General features: G+C 39.5%; 2 protein-coding genes across 4 annotated transcripts in view; both read left to right on the top strand.

The window, feature by feature from the left end:
* Positions 1–2,552: 2,552 nt before the first annotated feature.
* Positions 2,553–3,072, top strand: LOC128104673 (anaphase-promoting complex subunit 13-like). Its single transcript, XM_052729641.1, has one exon. The coding sequence runs from the start codon at positions 2,553–2,555 to the stop codon at positions 2,757–2,759; it is 207 nt and encodes a 68-aa protein (XP_052585601.1). The 3' UTR covers positions 2,760–3,072.
* Positions 3,073–8,086: 5,014 nt separating this feature from the next.
* The window catches only part of LOC128103465 (zinc finger protein 120-like), an 89,169-nt gene continuing 69,827 nt past the window's right edge, over positions 8,087–27,428 (top strand). Inside the window, exons 1-2 of one of the 3 annotated variants that reach the window (XM_052727886.1) lie at positions 8,087–8,199; positions 13,683–13,750. Coding sequence is in view for 1 of the 3 variants with exons in the window: in XM_052727885.1 (XP_052583845.1) it covers positions 8,197–8,199 (3 nt within the window). In the remaining 2 variants the exon portion in view is untranslated. The remainder of the gene's footprint in view (positions 8,200–13,682; positions 13,751–27,428) is intronic. The other 2 variants (XM_052727885.1, XM_052727884.1) reach the window with 2 other exon arrangements.

A 27,428-nucleotide genomic window follows, 5' to 3' on the forward strand; every position in this document is an offset into this window, starting at 1 on the left:
TTAGAATAGCTCAGTAGGACTGTTCATCTAAGAACAGCATTCATAGTACTGATAGGTGACTTTTCCTTCATGTTTTCTGTATTTGTGTTCTCTGCCCTTTGTATGTGTTAGAATTAAAAGCAATGATACATTTTTAAAGGTATTGATATGGCCTTTAAATATAGATCATAATGTATAATCTACAAGATAGATTGTTCTGTATAAATCTTCATCTAAGTGGTTAGACTTTCATTTTCCTCTCCCTATTTAAATTGTTTAAAGTATAACCTGGGCCCTGATCCAAAAAAAGGCTTAAGAATGATATCATATATGGAATGCAAAATCTGTTCTAGATAGGCTCCTCTTTTAGCATTAGCCGGAGCTGGATGCACAGTTATTAAAGGTATTTTTGTTTATTAATCTCTTAAGTGTGTAGAGTGATTTCTTCCTGAAAAGGCATATTAATTCTAGGACAGCTGTACTTTCAGCCTTTTGGAAAATGTTTCTGAGACAAGCTCACCTATGTTGACTCAGGTAGCCTTGATCCCAGTCTATTGCTCCCCATGGCAATGACCTTACTGTCCTATTTATTAAACCAACTAAATTCTTAAATTAAAGGACTGTACCACCACTGAGTTTTAAAATTACCCATTTGAGTTATGTAGTCAACTGTCCATTGCAGTAACAGGAAAAGGATTTGTGTGTGGAGCATGGTTTTTGTCTTCAGACCAGAATAAGAGGAATAGTTTATTGTGTATGCTGTAGGGGGAAATAGGATAGGCAACTAGCTTCTGGAGTCACCATTAGGAAAAAAGATTTGATTGAGGCAGGATGAGTGATTTTATAATTTCCTAGCATTTATGTGGTGATATTTTATTTGTGCTCTAACAAATAAAACTTGCCTGAAAATCAGAAGGAAGAGCTAGCCACTAGTTAACCATAAAGGTCTGGAGGTCTGTACAGACAGACAAGAAGTGATAGAGCTGGGAGGAGAGAGGAAGTGATAAGGTGGAGTGGAGAGAGGAGCTTGCTCTCTTTAGGCAGAGGATTTCACAGGGGTAAGAACTAGTGGCTTGCTGGTCTGCCTCTCTGATCTTTCACCTTTCACCCTAATATTTGGCTCTGGGTTTTTTATTATAAGACCTTTTAAGAATCATGTTACACAAGTATTAATTCATGTCATGTGAATGAAGGCAGGGCAGAGTGGTGGGTGTAGAATTTGGGGAGGTTAGCTTGAGCCAGTGAATATCAAATTTCTAACTAGGGGCCTTTCCTTTGCAGATATGTTCAATCCTGGTTGGCACAGTTAAGTCAGTTCAGAGGGTTGAGATATAGGCCATTGGCTGTAGTTATGTGTGTCAGGTTACAGATCTCAGCAGCTAACATTGCACATAAGGGCAAGGTCAAATAGTACCTTATGAATGCCATTCTCTCTACCAGGGAATGGTTTACTCTTTTGCAAAGTCAATACACCTATGTGTTTTTTTTCAATTACATTTATCTTTATATATTTATCAATTGTGAATTTCACTTTTTAATTTGATTTTCTTGAAATGCATCATTGCACCATTGCTGTATTCTCTTATTTGTTTTTATTCTCCAGTGTTCCTCAGTCATCAAGAATTTCTTTCCAATTTTCTCAAGTGCTGTTGGGAAGATAGTCATGCAAATCCTCCCAGATGGGCTTTCACTGATCAGTGAGAAGGAAAAATAGACCAGTGAATGAGTGTCTTCTAACTTCTCTGGCTTTCTATTGGGAACTTATAAATGAGTAGGGACCTGTGTAAGAATTGAGTTCACTGACCAAAAGGTGTAGTCACAGCATAGAGAGGGAGGGCCAAGAAGGAGGGTGAATGCTTTCCTGCTGTGACAGTAGTTGACATTAGCAATGAGTTGTAGCACGAATCTTAAAAGTTCTCGCCAGTTCCTTTGCTGATCCTATTTCCTCAGACTGGAAGCCTCTGAGTCCTCATATCCGAATGGCTCTCAGCTGAACTGCTGCTCCAAAGCCTGAAATCTTAACTAGCCAAATGCTTCTAGTTTCTGGTCCTTACGCCTTATATACCTTTCCGCTTTCTGCAATCACTCCCTGGGATTAAAAGCTTGCTTTCTGGGATTAAAGGTGTGAGTCACCATGCTTGGCTGTATCCTTGAACACATGGATTTCTGCCTCTGGAATGCTAGGATTAAAGGCGTGTGCCACCTACCACTGCCTATCCTAAGTATCTAGTGGCTTTTCTGTTCTCTGACCCCAGATAAGTTTATTAGGGTACACAACATTTTGGGGAACACAATACCACCACAATGAGTACTGAAATAATTTTAGATGATCAATACATTTTCTGACTGGCAAGAGACCAGGCAATCAAGAATCTGGATAAAGAACTGAGCTTTTATAAAACCAAATTACTGTAGTTACACTAGCTCAACCAAAATAGAAGTTCTGGGTAAAATGGTGTGTCCCTGCCTAATAGGACTGTATTTTCCAGGTTTAAGATGTACATCCTAGGAAGGGTGGAGCCGGAAAGCCAATGTGCACTCTGTGGAATTGACGAGACCAAAGCTGCAGGAAAATGGACGGCAAGGTACAACGAGATGGAAAGATCTTGGATTTGATTGATGATGCTTGGCGGGAAGACAAGCTGCCATATGAGGATGAGCTTCCAGAGCCTGAGCAGGACAACGGTGACACCACAGAGTGTGTGAAAGAACAGGAGATGAAGTGGACAGACCTGGCCTTGCAGTGCCTCCATGAGAATGTCCCACCTGCTGGAAACTGATGCTGGCTTTCTTTCCCATGGATAGGGTTTTCAAAAATATGTAGATAAAGCATGTTTCCTCTCTGTCTCCAAATTCAGTTCTTTGAGTAATAAATCAACATTCAAAAATGTAAAAAAAAAAGATGAACATCCTAATAGAAAAGGCATGAATAATACTTGGTGTCCTCTAATACAAATCCCTAGTCTCTGGAGCACGTGGCCATAAAGTCTCTTTCAACTTTTAAACAAATTTCTTGGGATTATAATTACATCATTTCCACCATCTTTTCACTGCCTCCAACCCCAAGGATGTCAGTCATTCCAGGCTGGGCCTTGACTGGTCAGTGAGAAGGAAAAACAGACAGGGGAATGAGTGTGCTAATACAGCCTGGGCTTTTATTATGGCATGGCAATGCAGAGGTGCTTGTCTAGGAATGGGAATTCACATTGTCCACACATTATAAGCTGTTACGGTCACAGTACAGAAAGGGAAGGGCAGAAAGGAGCTTGAAAGTTTACCAGATTTGACTGCAGTTGGGATTACCAATGTGCAATCAGTTAATCGATTATAGGTGATCTAAAAATGTCCTGAGTAAACATTTCTTGGGTTCCACAGACCAGGTTCCTCGGCCAGGAGATTGACCTGTCCTTATTGAAATGTTTGTTCTGCACCCAGGACAGAGTTTCTATTCTTGGACAAGGGCCTTTTCCCCTTAATGGGCCTTCTTTACTACTTTTAACTTTTTCTCCTTCCTACAGTCCCCAGAATTACTTAACCCCCGAGATCAGAGATCCCAAAACATTTCTGGAATTTTTGGCCTCTGGCAAGGATGAAACTGCAAAGAGTCCCAGTGACACTTATGACTTTTAGTCAAGAAAGCAACTGGCTACTTTTCTTTGGGGTCTTTTTACCCAAAACTGCCTAGTCAATTTCTACTTCCAGTTCTTATCCCACCTCTCTCTGAAGAGGTAATTCTAGCTGCCATTATGGGATTAGGGTGATGACCAGTCTTGCTTCTTCCAGCTGAATTTGGGGTACCAGGTGTCAGTATTGGGATACCCTTGTAGAGGGCCTCTTGTAAAGTCCAAACTCTCAAATATGGACATCCTTGATGAGCTCAAAACAGCAGTCATCTATTAGATGTTTCCCTTTGACCTCTGTGGTTGGTCTCCAGAGTGATGATCCCACAATCAGCTTTCACAGCATTTCATACCTGTTTTATCAGCCAAAAGTCAACATGATGCTCTTCCCATATGGTTTCTGGATAGAGAGAGAAGAGTTATTTAGCCATCATTTAATTTGAGGGTTGAAACAATCATGATCCTGTCTTTCTTGATTGTGGCCAGGTGTTCAGTGAGCCAAGGCCTGATGTCTCACATCTGGGCAAAATCATTATATCAAGAAGAAAATATTATACATTTCATGTAGACTCACATCTAATGTCTGTGGAATACAATACATTGGATTGTTACCAATTCTCTTAGCCTTTGGTTAAACTTTCCTACTGAGTGCTGAAGACTCTTCAGGTGGTGAAAGTTAATTTTTCTTTCTGTGCTGTCAAGCCCAGCTGAGCAACTAGACCTCGGGAGTCACTTTGGCTTGAGAGGAAACTCAGCCTCTTACAGCTTTTCTTTTTACCAGTTGTCCATCAATGTGAAGATAAGTCAAAGGCTTTTTTTTATGTGCAGTGGGTTCCTTTGAAACCTTGAGGAAATCTTTTCCACATTGACCCTCCTTTTTGTAGACTAGACAATGTTTCAAATTCATTGAATTGGGTCTCTATGACTTCCTTCAACAAGACAGCAAATGATCGATGGCCTTAGTCCCCAGGGACCTCATTGGCCTTGTAGGGAGAGGGGAGTGCTGTGGATGTCTTTATGTATGCTGTGGAAATGTGTTACTATGATTGATTGATAAATAAAATGCTGATTGGCCAGTAGCCAGGCAGGAAGTTTAGTATAGGAAGAATCAGCAGAAAAGAGGATTGTGGGAAGTGGAAGGCCAAGTCGGGAGATGCTGTTAGCTGCTGCCATGAGAAGCAAGATGAAAGGTACCAGTAAGCCACAAGCCACATGGCAACTCATAGATTAATAGAAATGGGTTAATTTAAGATATAAGAACTAGATAATAAGAAGCCTGAGCCATTTGGCCAAACAGTTTAAATAATATAAGTGTCTATGTGTTTATTTGGGTCTGAGTGGCTGTGGGTCTGATGGGCCTGGAAAAAACTCCAACTACAGGGGAGAAATATTCTCCCTTTTAGTGCCTCTGACCACACTAGAATAGCCTCCAAGAATGATTATTAAACACCAAGGAAAATCAGTTTTACACCAGTTTGGTACTTTTAACTACTGGATAATATTTCAGTAGCCAGACATAACTCAATAAATGTGTTTGATATATATTTTAGCCAGTCCTTGAAATAGTTGCTATCTGACCTTGCCAACATTAATATAATATATTATCTCTAAATATCATTGTTTATGTACCTTAAACAGTTCACTCAGACCTTTATAACTTGCAAAACATTTCTAGTCTTCTTTATTCTGGAACCATCCAGTCATCATCATCTTCATGTATCTAAGGCCATTTCCATATTTACATTCTTCTAACATGTTCTTTTATGTACTGATTCTTTTTTCTAATACCACAAGACATATGAACATTCACAAATATATTGATGATCTGTTGTGAGAATTTTCTCCTTGGTGGAGGGGGACAAAGCAATGTCTGTCCCATTCCATAAGTCCAAATGACAATGCAAATGACAATTTCACCAAAGTCCACCCTGGGAACCAATGAGTTTACTGAGCTTAGTTACTGAGTATAGTTGAGGGGATACTTACAGAAGTTTGAATACTATTGTGGTTTGAATAAAAATGGTCCCCGTAGTGAGAGAGCTGGGGAGTCAGACCAGAGCCATGACAGGTTTCTAATAGCCCTGCCAGTGACCAGGCCTTTGTTTCAGTTTACTGGAACTGACTGGAGATGAGCAAACAGTTCTTGGGAAGACCACAACTCAGGGGCAACCAATCAGCTGCCACCCCACAGTCTTCTGCTGGCTCAGCAGGCAACCCAAAGAAGCCTCTCTGCTGGGTCAGCAGGTGCCCCCCCAGCCTTCTGCTACCTAAAGATAGCTTTTCCTACCCTCCCATCAACAAGCCCCTAACCACTTATAGCCTCCAACCAATCAGCTCCCAGACTAATCTTTCCTCCACCAATCAGTACCAGATTAATCTCTCCTCCTTGGAATTCCCCTAACTCCACTTAAAAGGAGCTTGTGACCTCTCTTTGGGGTCACTATTTGCCACCCCAACATGCTGGAAATAAATGCTCTTACTAAATTGCATATGTGACTATTGGTCTTTCTTTGGGGCTTTTCTTGGACCCTAACACATAGTCTCATAGGAAGTGGCACTACTAGGAGGTGTGGACTTGTTGAAGTAGGTGTGGCCTTGGAGGAAGTGTGTCGCAGTCACTTTCTGCTGCCTGCTGATCTGGATGTAGAACTCTCAGCTCTTTCTCTGGTACAGTGTGTGACTGCATACCACCATGCTGCCTGCCTTGACAGTAATGGACTAAACCCTTTGAAACTGTAAATCAGCCCCAATGAAATATTTTCCTTTATAAGAGTTGCTGTAGTCATGGTGTCTCTTCACAGCAGTAGAAACTCTAAGGCAGATAACCAAAAACAGCCACACAGCAATGTCTCCACATAGTATCTACAATGGCTCTCCCATATCTGCATATGTAGAGCTCACCTCTCTATTCTTCCACTGCTCATATACATTAGCATTACATTTTGTTTCTCAGTGTACATAGGAGGTAAGCCTGATAGCACTCAAGGTAAATTCCCACTTTAAAAGATGGCTTTCTCATAGGTGCAAATGCAGAATCCCAAGTCTTTCCCAGTCTATGTACTCTAGCTTCTTCCCCAAACCACAAGATCACATGTCATTAGGGCTGAATTGCTTATAGTTGCCTGGGAATGAGGCTGTATACTCAGAAGGAGGGGATACCTCCTTCTATGGTGGAATATCAACAGTCAGCAAACCTGTTGGTGGTCATTCTTTGTAATCAGGCACAGCTGATCATAGGAAGGTGTCAATTTTTTTCTTAAGATAGTGCTAAGCAACAGTTAAATCAAAGAAAGTTGAATTGAAACTGTATAATATAATGTAATAAATTTATATTTCCTAGGTACAATCTGTTAAACTAAACCTTAGAAATAACACAAGGCAGTCTTTATATAGTACAAGGCATCACTACTATAACCATGCTTTTGGTTTTTAATGGATGTATGTAACTGATACAAACAGACAGCAAACACATAACAAAACATCATCAAATTAATGTGTAAAGAATCCAATACAACACAACTAAAAAATCCTTCTTAAAATTATGGTGCTCCAGCTTACTACAGAGAGATCTATACACAGAGGGTCTCTGTATCCTCTGTGTGGATAAGTATCCCATTAGCTGTTTTAACCACAGATATGTGACCAATAACAGTATTCATTAAAAGAGAACAATCTTTTACCCACTAGCTTCCTAATCTCTAACAGGCCTGACTAACATACTACTTACCTTTGGGGTATTTTAGAGGCAGCTCTCCCTTAGGTAAATTATCCATTGTGTGATTTACTGTCTCCTAAGTATTTGTCAATCCTATATATCACCAATTCTACTCTTGAATATCAAAGCTTCGAAGTGAAGTGCTACTCAGTACATCAGATGCCATTTACAACTTCCATGAAGTTAACTCCAAATGGATTTTACACCTAACTGTCAAACTCAAAGTGAAGATCTTCTAGAGGATACTAGAGAGAATAGGTCTCTCTGAGCTTGGCAACCTGCCCAGGTCTCAAGAGCTTTCCCTAAGTCTCTGAAGTATAGAGCAAAAACAAAGCTCCTTCTCTAAAACTAGGAATACACCTGGGAGAGCTGGTAAAGGTCTGTGGACAGGGCCTTTGGGGAGGGGTTGCTTCAGATCCTGAGAACCCAGTTCTTTTCACACATCGGGCTGTGCTTATTAGTCCCAGTGTTGCTGTGGACTTTATTTATAGTGTTCTTGAGATACCCTGTTTCTTCTTGTGCAATATTGTCTGATTAGTTTCCTTCTGAATTTGTGTACTTCATTTAAAAACGGAATTCATTGGTTCCGATTACCCAGAGACTTGCTGTTGAATTTGGCTGAAATCTCCAGCCAATGTGGGATAGGTATGTGCTGGTGTGGAAACCAGGGCTGGTAAGCTCTGGGTTGTGTCTCTTCAACTCAAATGGTCCTGTCACTCAGGCCTCACTAGCCAATCAGAGCCTCCAGCATACCCACCAGTCAGATGGGAGGGTTCTTCCGTGCACCGGACTCAACTCTGCTGAGGAAGTCGGAAGTTGGCCCGTGTGCTGTGCTGTGGGCTTCCCTGTGCTGAGAGTGTAGGCAAGCTTGTCTGCTACACCATGGTGAGTGAGGGGCTGTAGTCCCCAGGCAGGGAGGAGTGGCTGGTCATGGTGAGCGACGGACTGCTGTTCCCAGGAAGGGAGGAGTGACTGTCTGAGCCGCGGGAGTCGGTGTGGTGGGTCCTTCCCTGGCTGGGTGGGATCCAGCTGCCCGAAGCTGAGTTCAGAGTGGTCCTTGCAACTCCCTGGGCTGGGGTGGCAGCCTCTAAGTAACTTCACTTCATGGGCTGCATCTGTGCAGGGCACTGGGAGCTGGACTGTCCATAGAAATATCCTTGTTGACGTCACTGTGAAATGCCGGCGACTGTGTGCTTGTATTGTCACTATGGCAGGCAGATTTGCCAAACTTGGAGAGCCCTGGTCTCATCAGTTATTGGTGTAATTATTAAGGCCACTCCACGTAGTTAAAAGGAGATTTATTTAATGGCGTAACTTACAAATTAAGGGATAGGTAGGTCTCGGGGTCTGGGGAAGGTGTATCACAGTCCAGCGGTGTTCTCTGGAGCTCTGCTTGGTCCACCTCCACTATCCAGGGTCCCCCCCATCCAGATCTCGGGTCCCCAGGCACCTCCCTTGGCCCCGCCTTGTAGGTGTGACAGTTGCCGAAGTCTCAATGGGGGTTGGAACTTCCAGATCAAACCTGGAATGGCTACCCACTACAACCAGTATCTTCCAAAAGTTCTGCAGTTTTAACATTTAACATTTAGGATTAGGATCCATCTGGAGTTAATTCTGTGGAGATTGTAAGCCGTGTCTCCTGTGTAGAGTAGCACTCCACTGCTAAACTGTGATGTGGAAGAGTAGAATTGATGGTAATAGAATTGATGTTGTAAGGATTTACCAATTCTTAGGAGACATTTAAGTCACATAAAGTAGAATTTAGCTAAGGGAGGGCTGCCTCCTAAATACTCCAAAGATAAGTAGTATGTTAACATGCCTGTTAGAGATTAGTATGATAAGCTACAATTTGCATAACAAAGGAGACAATCCTGATTTACTACCAGACAAAAGGTCCCCTCCCCACAGCAAAGAACAGGTGTCTGGCATGCTGCTCAAGGGGCCATTACAGGGTCACAACCAACATTAAGTCCTGGTGTGCCATGAAGGCATTAATTCAAGAACAGTTGCATCTCCAGTCTTTTTGAAAAGCAGTCTCCTATGTTGATTGAGGTGAACTTGAACCTTGTCTGTAGCCACACAGGGCATTGCCCTTGCTATCCCTCTGACTAACCACCCTGAATTTTTGGTTTACAGGTCTGTAGCACTACTCAGTTCTAAAATTACCGGTTTGAGTCACATAGTGGACTGTCCATTGCAGTAACAAGAAAGGACTTGTGTGTGGTACATAGATTCTCCCTTCATACCAGAGGAGGAGGAATAGTGTACTATGTACACTGCAGGGAGAAACAGACTAGACAATTGCTAGATCACAGACTGAAGTTTAAGGCAGTGAGCTTCAGGGGTCTCCATCATAAAGGAGGACCTGCTGGGGCAGGGTGAGTGATTTTCTGTGTAATTTAATTCCTTGTATTAATTCCTTCCATGTGAATGAACAGACAGAATTGGTGGGTATACAATTTAGGAAGGATAATTTGAACTACTCAGTATTCAGTTTCTAATTAGGGAACTCTCCTATGCAGATATCTGCAGTCCTGATTGACACAGTTAAGTCAGCTCAGAGGTTTGAGACACAGGCCGTTGGCTGTAACTCTGTGTCAGCTTACAGCACTCAGTGGCTAACATTTTACATGAGACAAAGTCATACAATATCTTATTAATGGCATTCTCCCTACCAGGGAAGTGCCTAGTCTGTTTCAAAGTCAGTATAGCTAAGTGTTCTTCCAAATATGTTTATCATTTTAGAGTCTATTATTGGTTTCATTTTCTTTAAATAATTTTTCATTATTGCTCTAATCTCTATTTGTTTCTATTTTCTAATGTTTCCATGTTATTAAGAATTTCATTCCATTTTTTTTCTCAAGTGCTATTTATTTATTTATGTATTTATTTATTTATTTATATCAATTTAGAGCAGTGGTTCCCAATTTGGGGGTTCAAGGCTCCCTTTTGGGGGATCAAATGATCCTATCATAGGAGTGGTCTAAGACCACTAGAAAACACAGATATTTATATTACAGTTCCTAACAATAGCAAAATTATAGTTATGAAGTAACAGTGAAAATAATTTTATTGTTAGGGGGTGGTCACCACAACATGAGGAACTGTATTAAAGGTTCACACTATTAGGAAGGTTGAGAGCCACTAGTTTAGATAATTTCTCCTGTAACTCAGACTTGCCTCACACTATGTAATTGAGAATTGCTTTGAACATTTAATCCTGACTTTGCTGCCCAGTGCTGGAAAGACAGTCCTGCAACTCCTTCCATGCTGGGCCTTGACTTGTCAGTAAGAAGGAAACATAGACCAGTGAATGATTGTCATTCAACTTCTCTGACTTTTATTGTGAACTTGCAAATGAAGAGGGATCTGTGTAAGAATTGGGTTCACTGACCAACTGTAAAACAGGTGTAGTAATAGCATTGAAAGGGAGAGGCAGGAAGGAGGGTAAAAGCTTTCCTGTTTTGACAGTAGTTAACGTTAATTATGAGTAGTGAGGTAATCAGTTTTAGATGGTGAATAAATGTCCTGACTAGCCATTTCTCAGGTTCAGAGACCAGGCAATCAAGAATCTGGCTGAAGAACTGAACTTTTATGAAACCAAATTACTGTAGTTAACACTAGTTAAAAGAAAATAGAAGAACTTGATAAAATGGTGTGTCCCTGCCTGACATGACTGAGATTTAAGATGTACACCCTAAGAGAAATGGCTTGAGTAGTACTTGGTGTGCTCTCATACAAATCCCTAATCTTTGGAGCACATGGCCATAAAGCCTATTTCAACTTTTTAACATGATTTTTTTTGGATTATAATTACATCATTTCCATTATCTTTTTTCCTGCCTTTAAGCCCTCCCAGTGACCCTTCATTGTGTTGTAATCCATGGCCTCTTTTTGTTTTAACAACAGTTACTGTTTGAATGTAACCTGTGTTTGACTGCAGGACCTCTCATCTATGAAGCAAAGGGCTGAATGCACTGGAAGTTTGCTGGGGGATATCTTTATGCTGTGAATATATGTTGTTCCCATTGGTTAATAAATAAACTGCTTTGGCCTATGGCAAGGTAGCTTAGAGGCAGGCAAGAAAGGGGAGAGACAAGAAAGGGAAAGGCAGGGTGTAGAGAGAGAGACGCCATGCCACCGTCCAGAGAACAGCACACAGGTAAAGTCACGGAACATGTAGCAATATGATTAATAGTTATGGGTTAATTTAAGATATCAGAACTATCTAGCAAGAGGCCTGCCATAGACTATACAACTTGTAAATAATATAAGCCTCTGTGTGTTTACTTGGGTCTGAGCAGCTACAGGACTGGGCAGGACACAGGAAACCTTCAGACTACAGAAGCTGAGTGTGTAATGGAATGTGCACACAAAGGACCCTGTGCCTTGAAAGAGGAATAGTAAGTGCTCTGGGAGAACAGAAGATTCTACTAAACTACAAATTTCCCAGACTAGGCCACTCTAATCCTAGGGTGGAAGGACAGAGCTGGGAAAGCCTATGCTGTATGAGTCATTTGATCTCTTCTCACCCAATAGGGTAACTGGTAATTTCCTGAGGCCAAGCTGTATGATACCAGTGAATGAGAGACTCTAGGAAGGCTTAGCAATCAGAAGCACCAGTGGGAGGTAGCTTATAGGTTCTTTCCAGGATTCTCCTCTGGTTCTGCTGTAGGGAGCTGTAAGGAAGACCACAAGCCATGCCGTGGTGAAGGTGGGGGCCACTGTCCCCTGACCAGGAAGAGCAGGTTAGCTGAGCTGTCAGAGTCTCAGCAGCTGGGACTGGGATAGACCATTAGCCAGAATATGGTTCTCTTGGTCCCTGTGGTGACCTGGGCAGTGAACTTTGGCCTCTGAGTCTTGCTGAGTGTGTATTCCCTGGGAAGGGGAGGCTCTGCTACCCTGGCATGGGAGGCTATGGTGCTTATAATATCACTGTCCAGTGTGCACACACAGGTATTGCTTTTGGTGTGCAGTGGGAAGATAGTTTGGAAAACAGAAGGCCTGGTTTCTAGAAGTCCTGAACATTGCTTTCCACTTTCAGGTTTGTCTTATAAATGTTCCAGATAGTATAGAAACTGGTAGAAAGGAGGAATGGGGTTCATCCTTCAGTAATACATGATTAGAATGCTTTTAACTTTCTGCTACTGCCAGCCACCATGGTATTATTCTGTGAAGTTCAGTTCATGGGGACAAAAGTAGTTTCTGAGCTCCAAAGGTATCCCAGGTTTGCATGGTGTTGGGCAGGTGGATAGGTCATATTCCATATTTTTGCCATAATCCATGTGGCAGGAAGCAGACATTAATTATTCTTCTACATTGTTTTGTGATTGGGTATCATTGGGGCTGGGTTTGCCTCAAACCACAAGGGGCATGAGGGGCTTTAGAGCCACAGTAGGCTCTGGAGGAGCTCACCTCCATTTGCAGAGAGGGCTCTAGGGCATGGGTTCTCTCTGAAAGGATTATCTGTAGCTGGAGGGTCAGAAACATAACAGTTTAAGGGGCACTTTGAATTAATTTTGTGGAAGTTGTGAAGTCTGGTTTATTTAATTTCTATACACATAGAACCATAGGTAGCAGGGTAACATTGGTCAAGATCACATTTGTTTTCTTGGCTGAGTTTCCTTTGGCTTTTTGGTTAAATGTTGACTATAGTTTTGTGCTTTGTTCTTGGCTTTTTCTCTCCATTCCCTTTATTTTTTCACAAATATTATATACATTCTGGATTATTCTAGCTTTTGTGGTAAATATAGAAGTCACATTGTGTACTATTTTTTCATAATCCTATTGAGCATTCTGAGTATTTCCAATTTGCATGTAGCTTTGGAATCAGCTTTCCTGTTACAAATTGTTGGGCATTGTCTTTGGATTATATTCAATTTATGCTGCAGATTGACTATATACAACATCTTAATATTGATGCACCATGTTTCCAAGGATGATTTGCTTCTTTATTTATTTAGGTTTTGTTGTTGTTGTTAATCTGTGAAAGATTTTCAGATTATTGGTTAAAAAAATATTACAGGGCTTGATAGGTAGCTCAGCACTTATTCTTCTTGGGGATGACCTGAATTCAGATCCCAGCATCCAAATTGGGAGGCTCATAACCAATTGTACTCCAGGTTCAGGAGATAAGACATTCTCTTTTCTGGTGTGTCATCTGTATACACATGGGAGACATTCTCTTGAACATACAAACGTACACATAAAAATGGGGATATATTTGTTTTCAAAAATGCTTGTCACTCAAGTAATTAGAGCAAAACAAGTTGCTTTAGGTGTATAACACAAATCATACATTATTTCTTTAAAAATCTGTGATCTTGAATTTGATTTGTAAAAGTTTTCCTTTCCTCACTCTGATTCAGATTTACATCAATCATCAGTCATAGGAAAGTGATCCTACCTTTTGTGAGCAAGAAGACAGATATGCATAGTAAGTAAAACAAAGGTTATATTTTATCATGCTAAGGTTCGTCACACAAAGTTCACACTCTAAATTTCTAAGATTTTAAGCCTATTTTGCCAAGGCTGCTCCCCTATGTGATGTATCTTAGCTTAAGGTCATGTCCAGTCTCTAACAGAAGTCTGATTCAAGGGTCAGGATATTGGGGGAGATACGCTAGCTACAGGGCTGATCAAGGTGATGTCTCTCCACATGTGCAGAGCAGAGCATTGCTCTTGGTAACTGCTTATATGCTGTCCAGTGGGCATCACTGGGTTCTAGGACTGTGTCTGGTTATCTTGAGTGAGTATTATCTCTGGGTTCTGGTTATCAGGTACAGCCTTAGATGTACTAGGGTTCCTGACTAAGCTCTCTTTACATATCTAAAAGGCTTTTTTTTAAAATACTATGCTCATTGCATTCCATTCCCTGTTCCTTGAGGCATACACAGTGCCTATTGGAACCACATGTAAAAATTATTAACAATTTCACAGCAATTTGCTAGTCTATCAGACGAAGTGTTAATAGCCAATGTTTGCTGTTCAGTAAGATTTCTGATGTCCACCATATCTGCATTGACATTAGAAAGAACAGGAGATGCTCTGCTAGCTACAAGTAAAGAACCAACAAACATATCTCCAGCAACCATCAATTGTAAAGGTTTTTGTAGATATAACTAACCGTCTTATTAAGTAAGAAACACAGAGCCGATTCAGAGAAGAAAGTCAAGAGGTCAGAGCTAAGAGCCTTACCCTTCCTGCTTCAGCGGAGAGCTCTCCGAAAAGGAAGCTACTTCCTGTGTGTTTGTCTTTAAAAAGACTTTCGGTTCTGCCTTCTCATTGGTTGTAAACCCATGCCTTGTCACTGCCTGTCTGTGAAGACTTCCAGGTCTTATGGTTGGGATTGAGATTAAAGGCGTGTGTCTCCAATGTTGGCTGTATCTTTTTACACACAGAGATCTACCTAGCTCTGTCTACCAAGTGCTGGAATTAAAGGCATGCGCCACCACCGCCATGCTCTTGCTATGGCTCTAATAGCTTTGACCCCTGGGCAACTTTATTTATTAGCATACAATTAAAATCACATTTCAGTACAAGTAAAATACCACATTTCCCCTTTTCTATTTTAATAAAAAGAAAAAAAAGAAAAAGGTTATAACTAACAAAAGAAAAACTATATACAAAAGTACAATAACTATATACAATATCTATAAGTAATAAATGTCTAAAGAATGTCTAGTCCATTTTTATTTGACAAATTCAGAGAAAATAATTTCATTATCTATCCTATTTTGGTAAGTCCAAAATGTACCTAATTCACTTTCTATCCTAATTAATCTTCAACTATAGCTAACTAACCTTCAACTATAACTAACTAATCTTCAACACCCTCAGAGACCCAAGAAGGAAATAATATTAGCTAACAAAAATAAAAACAGGAAGTACATGCAAGCAACTTTCAAAAAATTTGTGAGTTGACAGAAACAGCCAGCTGCCTGGACAGTCACCTGAGGTTTCTCCACAGTGCTGGGGCATCATCTTCAGCCTATAGGCTTAGCATATCTGACAGACTCATTTGTGAAGTAGGATGTTCACATTGGGTGAGAGCAGTCCATGTACCAGAAACACCTGAATTCCACTAGTGTCATGTCATGATTCAGGATTTAAATTCTGGAAATTGTTGATGGTTTTTTAATTCATCTGTCCATTCTTCTTGGCTGTGTATATGTGACTTCATCTCAACATCCCGTTGTTCTCCACATCACTCTATCAAATGCCAGTCTACTACTGAAAGGTGTGAGCTTAGTTACTCTTCAAGAATAACTGTTTCAGCTGCTGTTCCATTGCACATCAGAAGCCATCGGCCCACTGCCTGTTCAGCTGCCTTTGAAGAAAAGGGCACTGTACCTTTTCCGAATTGCGAAGGCCACTTCAGGGATGGTGCCATATTGTCCTGGCCTCAGAAGATGCCTTTTGATAAAGCCATAACCACACTTGTTTTGGCAAGAATCAGTAGTCCTTTGTTTCATGTCCTGTCTGTCCATTTTGTCCTGTTGATTCGAGGATATTTGTTGTCCAGTGGCTAACTCTTGCCACAATGAAAGTTAACTCCATATGCAGTTTCTTCAATGCCCATATTTTCTCTGAAGTAGATTGGTTCTCCCAGGAGCCGACATATCTCAAAAAAGAAAAATTTTCTGAGTTATTAAAACATTTTAAATGCCATATTCTGTAGATCTCTGAAGGGTTTGAAGATGACCTGTCTAAAATATATCTGCTCAATTTTTAAAACATATCTAATATGACTACAAATTCTGTTTTAAAGTCTAACTACTAACTTTCATTTCTTTATATCCTAATAGTTGGTAATAATAACATTCAAGGATCAGAAAATTGCATTGTTAAATGAACGGTATAAGTACATTTAGAAATATACATATAGCATTTTTTAACAATATCAATTTCAATATATATAATTTGTATACAATATAAAACAATCCAATCCAATGTAAAGTATTTAAAACTAGTAATTGTCTTTTTCTTCTTTTCTTTTCTTCCTTCCTTTTTTTTTTAAACAAGAACCTTAAATCTAATCTCCTTAGCTTAGCCTTTTTCCTAACCCTTGACAACAACTTGTAACCAACCTCCCTAAACAATGAAAATTATTCCAGACCCAAAACCCATTAAAAAGACCAAAAAACCACCTGCCCCACACCACTTCTTTGGGAATTTGGACATCGTATTCTTAAAATTGCTTCCTGCTGGGTATGGGCAAAGTTATCTTTCTCGTGAAAGAAAAATTTTAGGTTAATTTTCGAATTCTAGGAAAGGTAACTATATCCTTCATTATCCAGTCTGTGTATAATGGCAAAGTTCAGGGTTTATCTCAAGTCCTTATTCAAGTAGTCTTTGAGACTGGATCATCTCAGCTAGCCATCTCAAAATTGCTCTGAGCACCTTGTAGTTCAAAGCTGATCTGTAGATGATGTTTGTCAGCTTAGTGATATTATTATTATTGTCCACATGGAATTGTTGTTGTTTTGGGGCCCCATCTTCTTCCTGAAGACTTCAGTTGATGTTAGGCCTGGCGGTGATTTCCTGCAGAAAACTGATAAGAGACTCAAACACAAAGACATATATATGCAGCTAATTGAAGCCTTTTTTCTAGAATTAGTTAGTACTCTATATGACCATTCATATCTTAACAAAGTTTAAAATATATATATATATATATATATATATATATATATATATATATATCTTGTAAATTTTGATATAAAATTCATACTTTAAGAAAAGTTTAAAGAATCAGAATAGAATCAAAGAGTTGAGATTAGTAATAGAATAGTCCCTTAATTAATTTGGCTTTTCTCTTGTCCCATAGCAGAAGATGGCTCTTTTATTCTGGCATGATACAGGGAGTTTGCATTTTCCTTTTAACAACATGCTTGAGTTTAAAGAAGGAGAGAGTCATTCTCCAACTCCAAAGTCAGCTTTAAATTTTAATTGAACTGGGACTATTAGAAGGCCAGTAGTGTTAAATCTTTAGAGAAAAGCAGAAACAAATATGTAGGAAGACATAAAAGTTTTTTAGATAATATATACCCATACACCGTTTCACTCTGTTTCCTGGGATAGATGATTTGTCCCTTTTCTTCAGTTGTCTCATTTGTCCAGTGTTCTTCAGATTCCTTAACCTTCATTCTCCTAAAGGACAAAAACAAAAACCTTTCCCCAAGACTAATTTTGGGGATGTTCCTTTTTGGCAAGTTATTATCTGATTAAATTAAAAGGCATGGTTACTGGTATAAATTAGTTTAAATTGGATGTTCATGCTGGTTGATGAACTATCACCTCCTCTAATTAAGAGGTTTCTCTTGTTCAAATGGAACCTTTATCAATTTTGATGGTACCCACAGCTTATCTTCTCCTGTAGAAACAAAAGCAAAACCTTTTCCCCAATGTAACACATACCCTGGTTTCCATTCTGTGGTCAGCACATCCTTAAAGTATATAGGCTGATTTAATTCTGTAGTTTTTTCTATTATCCAATGTCTCTCTGCAGCTGTTGTTCTTTTCTCATTGGCCTCAAGAAAATTCAAAGTTAATAGAGCATTATGTAGTCTATTTTTTGGGGTTTTTGTTATCCCTTTCTGTTTATTTAGCATATCCTTTAGAGTTCTGTTTGATCTTTCTATTGCTGCTTGACCTGTAGGATTATGTGGTATGCCTGTAATATGCTTTATATTGTAGTAAGCAAAAAACTGTTTCATTTTAACAAAGACATATGATGGAGCATTGTCAGTTTTGACTTGTGTAGGTATACCCATGATGGCTATAACTTCTAGCAAATGAGCGATTACAGAATCAGCTTTTTCAGAACTCAAAGCAGTTGCCCATTGAAATCCTGAATAAGTATCGATAGTGTGGTGTACATATTTCAATTTTCCAAATTCTGCAAAGTGAAACACGTCCATCTGCCAGATTTCATTCCTTTGAGTACCCTTTGGGTTACATCCTGCTGGTAATGGTGTTTGATTGTAGAAGGAACAAGTAGGACATTTCTTTACTATTTCTTTGGCTTGTTGCCAGGTTATGGAAAAATCCTTTTTTAAACCTTTACTATTGACATGATGTTTTTTATGAAATTCTGAGTCTTCCAGCACATTTCCTATCAATAGTTTATCAATCTCATTATTGCTTTGTGCTAGAGGGCCTGGCAGACCAGTATGGGATCGAATGTGAGTTTTATATAAAGGATGACTCCTTTTCCTGATTGTATCTTGTAATTGAATAAATAGTGAAGTTAATTCTGAAGCATCAGGAATAAATTCTTCAGTCTAAAAATGTAGTACTACTCTTTCAGCATATTGAGAGTCAGTTACTATGTTGAGAGGTTCTGAAAAATCCATTAATACCAACAGAATAGCATACAATTCTGATTTTTGAACTGAATTATAAGGACTTTGAACCACTTTACTTAAGTTTTCTTATTTGTAACCTGCCTTTCTTTGTTTGTTGGCATCTGTATAAAATGTACGAGCTCCAGATATGGGTTTTTCCCGTACAATTCGAGGCAAGATCCAATCAGCTCTCTTTATAAGATCAATTCTATCGCTTTTGGGATATTTGCTGTTAATTTCTCCCAAATACTTGCTGCAAGCTCTTTGCCAAGGTTCACTTTCTGTCCATAATTTTTCAATGTCCTCCTTAGTTAAAGGTTCGACAATTTCTGCTGGGTCTATTCCTGCTAATTGATGAAGTCTCAATTTTCCTTTCCAAATCAAGTCAGAGATTTTTTCCACATAAGTTTTTAATTTTTTATTTGGTTTATTTGGTAAAAATATCCATTCCAATATAATATCTTTCCTCTGCATTAATATTCTTGTAGGAGACTGCCTAGAAGGTAAAATAACCAAAATTGTAATCCAGTTTTGGATTAATATGATCCACGTGCCCTTCATGTACTTTCTTTTCTACCAAGGCCAATTCTTTCTCAGCTTCAGGTGATAATTCTCTTGGACTATTTACGTCCTTGTCACCTTCTAAGGTTTTGAACAAATTATGCAGTTCATCATTTTTTACCCCAACAATAGTTCGTAGATGAGAAATATCTCCAAATAATCTTTGAAAGTCATTAAGAGTCTGTAGTCTATCTCTCCTAATTTGCACCTTTTGGGGTCTAATTTTTGTAGCTCTATTTTATATCCTAAACAATTAATAGAATCTCCTCTTTGTATCTTTTCAGGTGCAATTTGTAATCCCCAGCAATGCAAAATTTTCTTTACTTCTTGAAACATTTTTTCTAAAGTATCTGCATCTGAGACAGCTAATAACATATCATCCATATAATGACAAATTATAGATTTAGGAAAGTTTTTACATATCACTTCCAATGGCTGTTGTACAAAATATTGGCACAGAGTTGGGCTATTCAACATTCCCTGTGGGAGGACCCTCCATTGAAATCTTTTAAACGGTTGAGAATTATTATAAGTAGGCACTGTGAAAGCAAACTTTCTCTGTCTTTTGCCTGTAAGGGTATTGAAAAGAAACAGTCTTTTAAATCAATAACTATGAGAGGCCATCCTTTTGGTAACAGAGTAGGTAAAGGAATTCCATATTGTAGAGAGCCCATTGGCTGAATTACTTTGTTAATTGCTCTAAGGTCTGTTACCATTCTCCATTTACCAGATTTCTTTTTAGTAACAAATACAGGAGAATTCCAAGGGCTGGTTGATTCTTCAGTATGCTGAGCTTTTAACTGTTCTTTTACCAGCTCTTCTAAAGCCTGTAGTTTCTCTGTTGTTAAAGGCCATTGCTGGACCCATACAGGCTTGTCTGTTAACCATTTTAAAGGTAGAACTGTTGGTGTCTTTGGGAGATCATCAGTTGTTGTACCCTGTTCTTGTATAATATGGATGCCTGGTGGCCACTCAGAATAATGCCTTCTAATATTTCTCTCAGAAACATGTGCTAGTTTATGATTTGTTTCTGAGATTGGAGGGATGTTAATCTGAATATTCCATTGTTGCAACAAGTCTCGACTCCACAGGTTCATAGCTATGTTAGCCACATATGGTTTTAATTTTTCTCTCTGTCCTTCTGGACCTATACATTCGAGCCATCTTGCACTCTGTTTCACCCAAGATAACGTCCCAATTCCTAACAATTGAACGTTTACCTCCTGAAGGGGCCAAGGTGGATGCCAAAATTCTGGTGCAATTATGGTAACATCCGCACCTGCAGCTACCAGACCAGACAACAAAACACCATTTATTTTTATTGATAATTTTGGTCTTTGTTCATTAATAGAAGTTTGCCAAAAATTTTTCTTTATGTTTTCTCCTGAATTTTCTATTCTCTCTATTTCATCATCCTGATTTATTCCAATAGGTATTTGGTTATTTAATTGCTCTGAGTAGGGGTTCCCTCTATGACTGCAGGAAAGGTTTGAACTGGATTTGCTGTGGGTGCCTGTCTGAGGCCCCTCTGGGAGTTTCCCGAAGACTGAGGCAAAGGATTACGCTGTCTGTCCCTTGTTGATCTACACTCATTGGTTCAGTGTTTTCTCTTCCCACACCTTCTGCATACTCCAGAATGAAGGGGCATTCTGTTGCCATTGTTCCTTGAAGAAACATTGTTTCTAGGAATGACCTGTTTACAGTCCCTTTTCAAATGTCCTTGCTTTCCACATCCAAAACATCTAACATTCCTCAAACCTTTTGAAATTGCTTCTCCTACCCACATATCATCATGCTCATGAGCTTCAACATTAACGGTGTCTCTAATCGAATTTTCCAAAGGTGCAGATCTTGCCTTTAACGGCCTGATTTTCTTTTGAATGCTGTATTCGCTTTCTCAAAGGCCAAAGATTCAATTATTATCTTACTAGCTTCTGAATCCGGGACCATTTCTTTACTGCTGAAGCCAGTCTTTGTAAAAAATCTGTGAAAGATTCTTTTGGGCCTTGTATAACCTTTGTAAATGACTTAGTTTTAACATAAAATTAGGGTTTGGATTTGTGTGTTTGTGCTGAAGCATATTGACCTCCAATAAGCTGATCGTGGCAGACTTGTATTCATTTATCCCTCCATTGTTTTTCTATGTTTTTAGTTTCATCCTTGAACCAAGTTAGCCACTGAAGCCTTTGACTGGGTTCAAGAACGGCTTGTGCCAGCTCCCGCCAGACCTGTGGTACAATCCTATTATATGTTGACCAAGAGTTCAACATTTGCTTTACATATGGGGAATGCATGCCATACGATACTATTGCGTCCTTAAACCTTCGTAAATCTAACATTTCAATTGGAGCCCAAATATTTTGTGTAGTCATTTGATCAGGCAACTGCTGTACGGTTACTGGACAAATTAAGGGTGACTGTGTGAAAACAGGCTTTCTTTCTGTAACCTTATGATCCAATCTTGAAGCAACTTCACTGTTAATTTCTTCTGTCTGAATTTTTACAGGTTTAACAAGTTTTCCTAAAGTTGTCACCCTGGCACTTAAATTGACTATCTTTTTAAATAGTAAAATGAGGATAAGCATAGTAATAAACTGCATAATTTGATCAACATTAATCTTCTCATATAGTTGTTCCATTGTCGGACTGCCTAAAATTGCAAACAAAGCCAATTTTCTTCCAGTGTACACAGAAAACCCATTTTTTTTAATGTGGGAAAACATTCTCTTTTAAATAGTTTCCTTTAAAATATCTGATATGTTAAGTGACTTACCAAGTCCATGTAGAACAGTACAAATCTGAGGGAATTTCAAAACAGCCACCTAGTGTCCAAGGTGTGAATCCAGAGAGAGAGAGAGAGAGAAAGAGAGAGAGCAAGCATAGCCACAAGTTCTGCCTAAGAGCTTGAATCCAGCCACATGTTCCCGCTTGAGCCTAGTCAAGCCTTGGCTCTAGCTTCCTTAAGCTCCAACCATGTGTGTTGACTTTACAGGCAGGGGCCTTGTTCAGCAGGGCAGGCCTGAGTTGTCTGTAGCACTGGCTTTAAGCAAGTAGCTCAAGGTTAGGCTGGCCTGAGGCCAAGCCGACCTCGGCCCGGGCTAGGGAGCTGGCTGCCCAAGTGGGAAACTGGACCTGCTGCCAAGTTAAGTGGTTTTTAATGGATTCTTTTCATGTTGGGCACCAAATGTAGATGCAACTAACCGTCTTATTAAATAAGAAACAGAGCCGATTCAGAGAAGAAAGCCAAGAGGTCAGAGCTAAGAGCCTTACCCTTCCTGCTTCAGCAGAGAGCTCTCCAAAAAGGAAGCTACTTCCTGTGTGTTTGTCTTTATAAAGACTTTTGGTTCTGCCTTCTCATTGGTTGTAAACCCATGCCTCGTCACTGCCTGTCTGTAAAGATTTCCAGGTCTTATGGTTGGGATTGAGATTAAAGGCGTGTGTCTCCAATGTTGGCTGTATCTTTTTACACACAGAGATCTACTTAGCTTTGTCTACCAAGTGCTGGGATTAAAGGTATGCGCCACCACCGCCATGCTCTTGCTATGGCTCTAATAGCTTTGACCCCGGGCAACTTTATTTATTAGCATACAATTAAAATCACATTTCAGTACAAGTAAAATACCACCACAGGTTTTCTTGTAGCACACCTATTTCCTGAGGAGTAGGAGAAGACTGGCATTCTCCTAAATTCAGGCTCAGAGCAGAGTTCTTTGGGTGGGAGCCATGATTTGAGATTTTAGGAAATTAAGATCTTTTGGATCCTAGATGTTTTTTATGTCTTGCAGATAGACTAAGGTGAGGCATCACTATGGGCTCTCCAGTAACCATTGGTGGGGAAGTAAGGGAGTTGACAAATGCCAACTTGTAGTGAACTGTGAAGAATTTATTGTTCTTATCCTAACTTCCTCTATCAATAATGCTTGATATCAGGCTGCCTTCCTTGAATTCACAGCATTTCCACCCTATGGGAAAAACATATACCTTATCAAATTGGTGTTCTTTGTGCAGAATTCCTGCATATAATATAATGAGTTTGGGCTTATGGGCCACAAAGTCTCCAATGCACCATTCCATGAGTGGTGGTACTGAAAGAATCATGTAGAAATAATAGGGAAGTCCTGGGTATGTATGTTTTCAGGGTTCCAGTTTGAAAAGATCCATACCTGCAGTTTTCCACCAATATAAGTTTCTGTTTCTGCTTTTTTTTTTAATGTGATACTATAGCATAAAGGAGTCATGTGATATAGGGATTCTGGTTGCAAATTGTATCATCTCCACTCTTGGGTTGATGTAATCAATTTGGCTGTCATGTAAGTTCAGGCTGGAATTTCAACAGACTGCGAACTAATGTTCCATGTTCTGTGAGGAAAGAAGTGTATGATGTTCCCAGCATATACATCCAGAGGAATTAGGAAGTCTATTGTTTCACTGTTATGTAGTGTATGCATGGAATCACAGCTCCAAAAATTCTTCCTCATTTGGCAAGCTTATTTTTTATTTATTTTTATTTTTGGTTTTAAAGATGGGTTCCAGTGTATCATTGATAATCAGTGGAGTCCATTGTTTCTTTGATTTCATAATTTTTCTTAAAAATGTGTCAGTAACTGTAATTGTCAAGTTGTAAATCTTCTGAGAGAGGTGTATGAAAAAGACTGGTAGGTCAGTTACGCTACTTTATTGTCTCTTCCACCACTTAGATTTGTTGTTTTGTTGCTGGTGTGTTAAACCTTGTATAGTGGTGATCCAATTGAAGTTGGAGCCCTTGATGGACTATAAGAAAATTTGTACAGACCTGCCCTTACAAGTCCAGTGTGAATCGATTGCATTGTAGCATGAATCTTAAACAGTCTTATTAATAAAAACAAACCTGGAGCCAGATATTGGGGTGAATGCTGGAAGATCAGAGAGAAGAAACCACAGCTAACCTCACCTCACCAACTTCTCAGCTGATCTTGTTTCCTCAAACTGGAAACCTCTGAGTCCTCATCCAAATGGATCTCAGCTGAGCTACTGCTAAAAGCCTAAAAGCTTAAAAACCTCTAGTTCCTGGTCCTCACACCTTATATACTTTTCTGCTTCCTGCCATCACTTCCTGGGATTAAAGGTATGTGTCACCATGCCTGGCTGTTTCCAGTGTGGCCTTGAACTCACAGAGATCTGGATGAATCTCTGCCCCCAGAATGCTAGGATTAAAAGTATGTGCTACCACTACCTAAACTCTGTGTTTAATATAGTGGCTGTTCTGTTCTCTGACCCCCAGATAAGTTTATTAGGGTGCACAATATATCAACCACATTGATTGCACTGAGAAATCACCTCATACACAAGAGGTGACATTAGTTAGTACATTTGTCCAGTTTTCATTGATTGGTACCCATCCCAGAGATTCTATTATGGAGGTTGAGGCCTTTTGCATTAAAAAATTTGGCCATGTCTGTACAAAATATGGCTAGCTATGCTATGGTATATTCTGAGTTCTGCAGAACACCATTCAGGCACAAAGTGTCCAGGTGTCTGCATGGGTTCTCCTCAGGTAGTGGGGCTTCAGTTTCATAAGATTGCAAAGGGTCAGTTAAGATCAATGAGGATGGGTGCGAATCAGTCAAGATCAATGGAAGTCTGTAATGTTGTGTTCCAATGCTGTAATATCCAGCCAGTCATTAATAAGTGAAAATGAATCATTTTCTGCCTTCCCTATTGAGTGATTATTCCTTGTGTCCATCTCACCATAGTACGGTAGGTTGGGAACCTTGACCACAAACAATAGAGTCATGTTTAGCCTATTCAGTTATGGTTATAGTCCAAAAAGTGAATTTGGGCATTTGAATCCAAATGGTATTGGCATTGTATTCAAAGAGAGAAAATGCTTCCATGGTGTTCTTCTAACAGTGTCTGGGTCAAAGGTACAGTTCTGCCAAACCAATCTCAGGTTTATTGTGGTTGATGTTGATATCTCCTCAGTCAAGTAACCTGGCTCCTCATTCTGGTCCTAATCTGGATAATTGTATACATTTTTATTTGCAGTCCCATTAGTTTTATTGTACTGGTAGCAAAACACAGCATTTGTCTGCCATATATATGGGGTGAAGAGTGCTGGGAGGAATTTTGTGTTGCTGCTGTTTCCATATATGTATTTAACTCATAGCATACAATTTCAGTAGCCTTTTTCAAGGGGTATCTTTGAGTTGTAATAACTTGGTTTTAACTAGTCCATTACATCTTTCTGTATTGCCAGCTGCAGTTGGGTTATATGCTAAATGGAAGACCCACTGTATATCCATAGTCTGGGACCACCTCTGGACTTTAGAACCTGTAAAGTGTGTCCCTTGATCTGATTCAATAATTATTGGGCAGCTGTATGTTACTATACAACAACAGAGTATGTATTTTGTTGCCAACTGATCTGGTCTTTGTGTTTCTTTGGCTAATCTAAGCCCTGTGCTTATATCTACAAGGGTGCAGGCATATAGGACCCTATGAGTATTCAAGGGTCCAATGAAATCTATTTGTAGTTTATAGTTAAATTACTTAGGAGACCATGTTATGGCTGGTACTTAATGTCTGAATCTAGTTTTAAGTGCTGGACAAAGTTGACATTCTCTAGTGGCTTCTATACAAACTTTCCAGGATACCTTAAGGTTCCTTTTATCAAACTATGTATGCCTATATGTCTGAAGTTTTTATGTAATCTTAGGATTTCTTCTTTACTAATTATGCTAACATTCTCAGGTTTCTTAATTTTACAGTTTGGATTCCTTTTAATAGTTATTCTCATAGGGATGGCCTCATTTAATTTGGTTCTCCATTTCCCCTCATGTTTTAGTGTTATGGCTAAGCTTTCAAGTTTGCCATCTGTATGACCTGGCATCCTTGATAATTTAATCTGAATTTGTTCCCTAGGAAGTCTTAATATTCTAGTCTTAATTGAACATTATGCCAATTTGGCTTCTGTTTCATTATTTTTAAATGTCTTGTCTTTTGGCCTGTGTGTGCATTTACATGGGTTACTTAAATTTTGATGTCTTTGCTGTGTTTTGCCATTACTGTCATTTATCTGCCAGTTAGTGGTTTTCCATTTTGATGACCATATAGCTATACCATTGCTCACACACCATGAATTGAAGAAACTATAGATTTTCCTTTTGCCTTCCTTAGCTGTTTGTCTTATAGCCATAAGTGCTGCTATCATTTCAGCTGATTTGGTGGTTCCTTTACAGTAATAGCCATTCCATCCCTGGTCTATAGGCTGCTGCTTTCCATTTAGTTTTGGGTTCATCAGTGTTTCATGATTCATCAGTAAACAATTGGTTAGTCAAATACTGTGACCATTTCATTGGTTCCCATGGTCCAATAGGTCCCTCCTTTGGGTGAGGGATGAGGGTTTAGGGATGGGGACTCTAGAACTGAGCTATTTCCTCTGTATGGGAAGGTGCAGACTCCTTTGCTACCATATCCTGGTCATGATGAATTCAGATAGTTACCATTTCCACTGTGATACCTTTCCTTACATGGATAATCCTACAATGAACCCTGCCTTTGAGTAGAACCAATCTATCATTGAGCAAGTATCTAAATGCGATTCTCAAAGGTTCATTAACTCTACCAGACAATGCTCTTACATCAATGGGAAGTCCACAAATTCTTCCTGCCAGAGATAAGGAAAATGACTGCTTTTAGCAAGCAGGAAATTTCCTCAAGCCCCTGAGGGAATGGAGGTCTTAATCCAAATACTTGACCTTAGGAAAAGGACTTGCTTGGGGACCAGGCACTCGACTATAATTGAAGAACAATTTTCATTCATCAAAGGGCATGATGCAGCAGAAGCACTGAGCTGTTCCCTAAATGCGTTCCTTTGTGTCTCAGTCTTACTGTATGGGCCTGTTCCCCTCATAAGCTCCCAAAAGGGGAGGAAGGTCCTGATGTCTTACGCTGATTCTGATTTCTCCATACTTATTAACTGACCTTTTGTCTTCAGTGGCCTCAAGCTTTGGATCTGGACTGTATGCTTTTCATCCTTGGGGTCAGGTGTGTCCAGCTAGTGAATCTCTAATTTTTTTGGTGTAATCAGGAGGGCAGAATGGATATTCCTGTGTGTGAAGTCATCATACTACATGGTCACCACAGTGACAGGGATATTTTCCAAAAAATTAGTTTGTTTAAGGACACTGCCATTGTCCTTTCATCCTTCAAAGCCCACATAAAATT

Source organism: Peromyscus californicus, unplaced genomic scaffold (assembly GCF_007827085.1).
Source record: "Peromyscus californicus insignis strain IS unplaced genomic scaffold, ASM782708v3 Scaffold_8__1_contigs__length_139910024, whole genome shotgun sequence".
NCBI lineage: Eukaryota > Metazoa > Chordata > Mammalia > Rodentia > Cricetidae > Peromyscus > Peromyscus californicus.

What these genes read in the sequence shown, in the direction of transcription:
- LOC128104673 (XM_052729641.1), top strand. Translation starts at nt 2,553, where the DNA reads ATGGACGGCAAGGTACAACGAGATGGAAAGATCTTGGATTTGATTGAT.